We start from the raw sequence: 8466 nt of genomic DNA on the forward strand, positions 1-8466 counted from the left end.
AAAGGGTCTTTCCATGCCTGTGGGACTCGTGTCCTGTAACATTCCCGTCCTCTTTCTTCCATGTACTTTTCTCAGCCACGAAGGAGAAATGACCCTGAGTTGTTACTCTGGTGGGAATTACTGCAACCAGGAAGTGGAGTTAGGTGACGGTGAACTTGGGAGGAAGAGCCAGGACACAGTGAATTCTCTGCTCCTCTGCTTCCCCCTCTCCGTGTCCCCAGGGAGCCTGGCTGCAGGGGGCAGTTCTGTTCTGCTCCTCCAAGGCCAGGGGAGGGGCAGGGGCCACAGCCTCAGGGCAGGCCAGTGCCTCATCCCCAGGTTTTGTGTTAGCCAGACCACGTGACTAACTCACCTCAACCCCCATCCCCCAAGCAGTAATGAAATGACATATGTTCAGAATCAGATGAGGTAGAAAGTTGCTATTCCACTTCAGTTCATCCAACAGGGCCTCCTGCTCTCTCACACCTATATTATTTTACACATTTAAAATGTTATCTTTATCTTTTAAAAAAATAAGTCATATTTTGTACAAAAATGTTTAGGGTATGAGATTCCTCTCTTATTTCGTTGAGCCTTGTTGTGCGTGAGAGGCTTTGCACATGCGGTGTCCAGAAGAAATCCCTCAGGGATCAGTACACCCAGAAGCAGGACCTTTATTTCCCGTCAAGGAGGGAGCACAAGTAGGTTTGACAGGAATCTGCCAAATGCATCCGTGTGTCCTGGTGTCAGAGGGCCCGGCAGGTTGCGTCCTCCTAAGGAGACTTGGACTTGGGAGCTGGCGTTGGGTAGGGAAACAGTATCCACCACCTCCGACAACATTTCTGCTCGTCGTTACACACCCCAATGGTGTCGTCCGTGGAGGTGCAGCCCCCGGGCTTGCAAATGCCGTTCAGAAGGACGCACTGTTTTTTACCCGGGATAAGGCCAGCCCTTGCTGCACAGGGAGAGATTGGACAAAGCCGTTAAGTCCCCATCACATTCTGGTAATGCAAATAGAGCCGTACGTTTACAGAAAACTGGCTTTGGGATGAAAGATCAGACTCTTAGGGCAAAAGAGTGCCTTTGGGGGAGGGCCAGAGCCTGTGGGACCAAACTCATGTGGAGAGGGCAGTCCACGGACTTCTAGAAGCTTGGAGAGAGTGGTCCTCTGCTGGGAAGCACGCTTTGACACGGGAGGGGCAGTGTGTTGTCACTGTGACAGGGGAGGTGTCCCTGGTGTGTAGTGGGTAAAGCACAGGGTTGTTAAGCTTTCCACCTATTGAATTTTCCTGGAACAACATTCTCACCTCCTTTTGCGGACAGTCTAGGAGTCCTCCAGTTTCCACCTTACCTAGTTCCCCATTTCGGGACTATGCAAGGAATACGTTTTCTACGTTGTTCCAAGCCCCTTAAATGTAGATACACAGAGAAGATTTCTCTCAAAGTTGAAAAGCAGTTTTCCTTAAATACATCCATATGTCTTCTTCATTCATTTGGCTGAAGAGAGGCATGGAGCTGTATGCTCCAACACCGTAGTTCCCTTTAGTCTCGGTACCTGGATCTCATTCCGTCCTCACTGTCCTGTGATACACTAACCCTTTACTAAGCCCCTGGTATCACTGGTTTGGGAAAGACAAACCAAGCTGGTCTTAACTATTGTGGAAGAAAGGGGACCTCATGGCTTCAAATGCCTCTGAAGGCCTCCTGTCACCGTGGCAGGAAGGCTCACTCAGCTCCAGATAACCTCCTGTTCTCCACCGTTTCTTCTTTTCCTGTGGTGAGGACACTGGACGTGAGGTCTACCCTCTTACATGTTTTAGTGCACAGTTCAGTAGCTTCCACGCCGGGTTCAGTGTTGGCCAGCAGGTCTCTGGCACTTCCTCATCTTGTGTAACTGAAACTCTACACCCACTGAACAGCAGCTCCCCATCCCTCCAGGCCCTGGCAACCACCCTGCTGCTCTGTGGTTCTACGATTTTGACTATTTGGACACCTCATGGCAGTGCAATCCTTCAGTATTTGTCTTCTGTGACTGGCTTAGCTCACTTGGCATCATGTCCCCGACTCCCAGCGTCATGCACCCTGTCCACCAGCCTCACGTCCATTATCATTGGCCTCAGTGGTTTCCAACTGTGAATTCCCGGCCCTTCACACCTTCAGTGATGCACTTGCCGCACCACCTTTGCTGATGCTGCCTATGCGTTGGGAACATACTCTCATGGGGTTTGGACTGGGTGCCTGGAGTAGAAACTTCCTTTGGGAGAATAGAGAAGGGGCCTCATCCAATGAGAGGTGGAGACACAGGGCAGCAGAGCGTTGGGACAGTACACGCTTTCAATCCTGATGTGATGCTGACCCAGAGAGCCCACGCAGAGCCGGAGCAGGCTTATTTACCTTTAGATCAAGGGAATTGCCAGATTGCAAAGGAGGGAATTTTGACTTCCTAAGTCTGCATGATTGTTCTTATACCCTTTCTCTCTTCTCACATGGTTGCTGGTGGTTTCTCAGGCCCAAGTCCATGTGTTCAGCTCAAAAGATGATTATCTCAAGATCAGGAAAGAAGGAGGCTACTTTATACCTGAAACAACTCCTATGGTGGAGCCAGGAAGAGAGAGAGAGATAAAGGATCATGGAAGTCATGAAACAAAGGGCCAGACCGTCAAGGACACCCGCCTTTCAGGCCTGTGGGCTGCCTGGAATCTGCATATAGTCCTGCTTTGTGTGTGTTACCCACACACAGAATAAAGTGTGACTGCCTTTCACTCTTTGTCCTTTAAATGCCCTCGTTCCCCCAATCAGCATTGGTGCCATACACCTTGTACTTGGGCGTCATTTCGTAAGAGCCTTGGCACAGTTCCTCGTGGGAATGCGTGCTCATAAGAAGGTCGTCTTACAGTCCCAGAGCTCTCAAGTTCCTTCTGCATCAGGGTTGTGACATTGGCCTCCTTCTTTCAAAGGAAAACACTTAGGTTTCCACTCCAAAGGCAGGCCTCAAGGAAGTCTCTCTAACCTTGAACACAGACGATGGCCATGTGCAATCCTCAGTTCCTTTTCCTTGACTCATTCGAATCTACAATTACATGCTGATCCATGCAATCATTTCACTAACATCTGTCTTTTATATCATGGAAGTCACTTTATTTTGTTCCCCATTGGGTCCCAAGATCTAACACAGTCTTTGTTAAATAACAGGTGCTCAATAAATGTATCTTGCTGTTGAATGCAGGTATTCTGATCCCCTCCCCTCCACATTTTTTCTCTTATTCCTTCTTAAAACCTCTTGGCTTCAGCCCAGTTTTGACAATCTGGTCCCTGCTCTTGGATGGATTATTCTATTTGTAGGTGTCCAATCTGGTTATGACTGTTAGCTTTTCTCAATCTTAGACCTAGATTTCCTAGAATCCTATTTTCTCATCAGTTATTTCTGGTCTTTGCTCTAGAACCACCTTTTTATCTCGGTTTTCTTCCCACTCTGGGACTGAACCATTGTCGTATCTATTTTTCTGCCATAAGGGTGGGTCTTGGATAGACCTTTACTGCTTCCAATCTATCCCTCCTTAACCTTTTTAAAAAAAAAAAAACACAGATTCATAACATGGGCTGTGACTTTGGATAGAGACAATAATTTAAGCTGAGCTGAATTTAGCTTAGGTAGTGGAGGACAAGTAGAGACAAAAATATACACTCGTCAGCCATTCTGATATATGTATCTTGGGAAAGTGCTTTCAGCTATCTAAGAGTTGATAGCCATTTATCTGATTTTCAGGAACATAGATCATGAAAATCTAAAGACTAGCATAAACAGTCCAATAATAATACCAGAACATGAAGCCAACTCAATAGGCCCACCTTAAGCACTGAAGGAGAGGAATTTGGAGGAATGTGAAGTAAGATGTGTTTGTGTCTTCTGAAAGAGAAAACTTGAAAAATCTCCTTAGGTTCCTCACATCTAATTAGGAGACTGGGGAAAAGGGCCTGACAGAAATTGGGATTACCATTTTATGGGCATACCCACGTCTGTAGATTAATGGAAACAACACTGACCCAAGTTAAAGATAGTTGGTTCTAGCCTTAGTATTTGCCGCCACCTATGTGACTTGCATAAAGACATTCTCCATGTGTACAAGAATTCTTTTATCTGTAAAATTAAAGGATTAATCATTAAATTGCTTTCTAGTTTTAAGTCATTAACATCACATAATTTTACATTAGGTGTTACTACAAGTGTGTATTTCCACACCTGTGTCTTCTTGTGACAGAATTGAAAACCAAATGAGAAACATATGAACTCTGGGAGGAGAAAACCATCTGTCTTGTAGATCCCAATATATCCATGGATTAGGCAACGATCAAACAAAGGAGCATCTTTGATTTCATTGAAGTTAATCTTAGAGATGAACCAGGGAAGAGAGAGAGTTATCCGGACTCTGTCTATGCTCAGTGGCCACAGTCATTATTTTGAGGGATCTGATCATCCTGTCACTAAAAGTGGAGAAAAGGATTTTTTCAGTTCTTACAAAAATCTGGTTGAAGATGACCACATTCCCTTTTCTTTTTGATTCTACATGTTAACAAACTTCTGAACCATGGGTCCTGAGGATGTAACTCAGATTCTTAAAGTTCTCCTTTCATATTTTGTATTTTGCTTAAAATTTTGCCAGTGAAGCTTTATTCCTCTGTTGATGCTTTTTCTAAATTCTGCTCCCTATTTGTTTTTTTGTCTTTGTTTTTGTTTTTAAATATATTTTTATTTCTTTCAGAGAGGAAGGGAGAGGGATAGAGGGATAGAAACATCAATGATGAGAGAATCATTGGTTGGCTGCCTCCTGCATGCACCCTACTGGGGATCAAGCCCGCAACCCAGGCATGTGCCCTTGGCCAGGATCGAACCTGGGACCCTTCAGTCCACAGGCCGAAGCTCTAGCCACTGAGCCAAACTGGCTAGGGCCCTATTTGTTTTTTATAACTTGACACAATCCTCTCTTGTTGAGCTCTGCCTTATGCATCTAACTTCTACCCTTCACAAATATTCCTCACCATTTGACTCTACATCTTCCATTCACTAAACCAGTGGTAGGCAAACTCATTAGTCAACAGAGCCAAATATCAACAGTACAACGATTGAAATTTCTTTTGAGAGCCAAATTTTTTAAATTAAACTATACAGGTAGGTACATTGTTATTAACTTAATTAGGGTACTCCTAAGCTGGCCTTTGCTAAAAACGTCCTCAATCTGATTGAGGTACATTCACTGAGGTTGACCCCTTCCTACTCTCCCATCCACACTCGTCTTGTATACTTGTTTCGTCTATCTCCTTTCATTCATCCTCTCTCTATGCCCAAACCATCTCAACATACCTTTCTCTATCCTCGACACTACATCTTTTTTCACTCCACAACGTCCCCTAAAATTAACTTAATAAACTTTACTTAAAGTTTTAAGTCTTAGTTAAACTATAGGTACATTGATTAAAACTTGATATCATACTTAATAACGATATTATTTATTGATAAAAATTAAATTCCTTACAATTTACGCGCCTCCCACGCGCTGCGTATCTCGTGGCCTGCCTGCGCCACGTCTCCCGTCGCCCGACCGACATCCCCCATTTATTCTAATGCCACTTCTTCAAAATAGACTCGCCCAGGCCAAAAACCGACTTCGACGCATGGGCCCCTAAGTTTCAATCGCACTGTATGTGCACACCCACACGTGGTATTTTGTGGAAGAGCCACACTCAAGGGGCCAAAGAGCCGCATGTGGCTCGCTAGCCGCGGTTTGCCAACCACTGCACTAAAACCAATAGCTGCTATTTTCACTCTCCTTTTGAGGGATTGTGGCCCTGGTAATAGCTATTTGATTTGTATGATAATTCTTAAGTCACATGTCCAAGCTTCTTTACCTCTCTCTCTACTTGGGCCACCTTTTATAATCATGGAGCTCTTGGGTCTTGTTTTCTGTTGATGGAAATCTTTGCCCTGCTTTGCAATGTTGTCCTCATCCATTCAAGGGAGATGAGAATGTTGCAATTCTGATTTCCTGAAGGCTATGCAGTAGGGTCTGAGTGAAGATGGCCATGGAAAAACTGAGCATACCAGTAGGCCTCCTAAGAAACCAAGCTCTATAATAATTCACCATCTTACCTTTTGGTATTATAGTCACAAAGAAGAGGAGCATAGGAAGCAGGGGAGGGAGTCTCATGGTTGAATGCCCAATAGAGAGGGGAATGATCAGGGGTAGTGGAACACAGGGCCTTTTATTAATTTCTGGAGAACTGACATTCCTCTTGGTCAGTGAAGCTTAACAAGTAAGAAAATAAAACAGCTTCTGTTGGAATGTCTCCAAAATGTGGAATCTTTAAACTTGGTGACAAATTAACCTAATTACAGGAAACCAGGTAACCAACCCTTCATTTTTTCTATGGACACTCCAGTTCTTCAGAGGCCAGTACCTTTGACCAGTCCTTTGAAAGAGACCGGGAGGTAGGCTTGTTAGTGTAAAGTCTTTTTACCAAAAGTCCTCTGGCTTGCAAGGGGACTCTTCCACAACACACTCTTTTCCACACTAGGGATAAGAGATTGCCAAAGGATCTTTTTTTTTTAAGCAAAGCACAAGTTTAAATTGTTTCATAAAAGAGAGGATAGTGTCACATATGTGCAATATTCTTAATAGCATCTGAAAGCTAACATTTTCTTGTCTTTTATCAATCCTTTGTGTAACTGTCCTACATGACAAGGATGGTGAGATTGGGCGAGTTAAAATATTAGAAATACAGAGCACAATATTTCCTCAATAGCCATCTGTTGTCAAGACTGTATGTCTAGTCAGCTGTATTTGAAAAATTGATTTTAAAAAAGAGAGACTGTATGTCTCCAACTTAAAGAGACTCCTTAGCCTCCCAACTTTCCCCAACATATCAGAACAAGCTATTAAAATTTAAGAAATGCCTTTGGCCAAGAATTGATTGACCTAAAACCAAGTCATCAATGCTAATTTTCCTACTGACCAATGGCTTAATGACACATTCATATATATTCTTTTTTCTTGTTATTGTTTATAAACTTTCTTATGCAATATCAGCTTTTTTGGAAAAATGTATATAGTTTTGTGTCTTCTATTTTGATGACTTTTCATCATTTTGATGTTTGTTAACTAATTTCTCCTTTGATCTGTTTAGGGAAGTATTGCTTAATTTTATATACTCATCAGTTTTCCAATTTTCCTTCTGTTGTTGATTTCTAGTGTCATACCATTGTGGTCAAAGAAGATACTTGATATGATTGCAATCCTCTTACATTTGCTAAGACTTTTTTTCCCCTGTGGCTTAAAATATGATTTCTACTAGAAAATATCCCAGGTATACTTGAGAAGAATGTGTGTTCTGCTGTTGTCAGATAGAATCTTCTAAATATATCTGTTAGGTTCATTTGGTACAGATATTATTCACATCTTCTGTTTTCACATTGATTCTCTGTCTGGATGATGGATCTATTGTTAAGAATGGGACATTAAAGATCCAAATGACTGTTGCATTACTGTGTATTATTGCTGTTGGTTCTATGAATTTTTGCTTTATACTGGTACATGCATATGCTTGATGTTGGGTACTTAAATATTTACAATTTTTATATCTGATTGATGGATTGACCTCTTATTATTCTATAATGACCCTCTTTGTCTTTTTGTACCACTTTTAGTTTAAAGTCTGTTTTGTCTGATATAAAGAATAGCTAACCTTGTTTATTTTGGTTACCATTTGCTTGAAGTATCTTTTTCCGTTCCTTTACTACAAAGTCTATGTGTATCTTTAAAGCTGAAATGAGTCTTTTGTGGACTGAATATTGTTGGATCTTGCCTTTTAAATTCATAGAGCCATTCTGTATATTTGATTACAGAATTTAATCCATTTATGTTAACACTAGAGGCCCAGTGCACAAAATTCGGATAGGGTCCCTAGGCTGGCTGACAATCAGGACCAATCTGCAGGGCGACAAGTGGGGGCAATTGGAGGCACCCATCTTGGCCAGGCTGATGCCACCTGCTCACTGGTCCTGACCCCTGCCACCGCCGGTCACCTCCCTCTGCAGGGCAACCAGGGGAATGATGGGGGGAGGTGCTGGCACCTGCCTTGGCCCAGTTGGGGCCTGTGGGCTGGGGGAAGCTCCTGCATTGAGCATTTGTCCCCTGGTGGTCAGTACATGTCATAGCAACCAGTCATTCTGCCGTTTGGTCAATTTGCATATTAGGCTTTTATTATATACAACTAGTGCACGAAATTCGTGCACTGGGGGGTGGGGTTCCCTCAGCCCAGCCTGCCCCTCAGTCCAGGAGCCCTCAGTGGATGTCCTACTGACGGCCACAGTCTGGCAGCAGAGGCTCAGAGCAGGTGTCCCGTGTGTGTGTGTGTGTGTGTGTGTGTGTGTGTGTGTGTCTGTCCCAGCTGGGGGTCTGCCCCCAGCCACATTGGAGGCTCAGAGTAGGCGCC

The 8466-nt window shown here is 43.5% G+C and overlaps 1 protein-coding gene across 1 annotated transcript; it reads right to left on the reverse strand.

Moving 5' to 3' along the window:
• Positions 1-752: 752 nt before the first annotated feature.
• Positions 753-2056, reverse strand: LOC111823724 (beta-defensin 130-like). The gene is made up of 2 exons (XM_023746216.1): positions 2026-2056; positions 753-934 (listed from the first exon to the last, which is right to left on the reverse strand). Exons 1-2 carry the CDS (start codon positions 2054-2056, stop codon positions 753-755), a joined length of 213 nt encoding a protein of 70 aa, XP_023601984.1.
• Positions 2057-8466: the final 6410 nt, after the last annotated feature.

This window comes from Myotis lucifugus, unplaced genomic scaffold (assembly GCF_000147115.1).
Source record: "Myotis lucifugus unplaced genomic scaffold, Myoluc2.0 scaffold_636, whole genome shotgun sequence".
NCBI lineage: Eukaryota > Metazoa > Chordata > Mammalia > Chiroptera > Vespertilionidae > Myotis > Myotis lucifugus.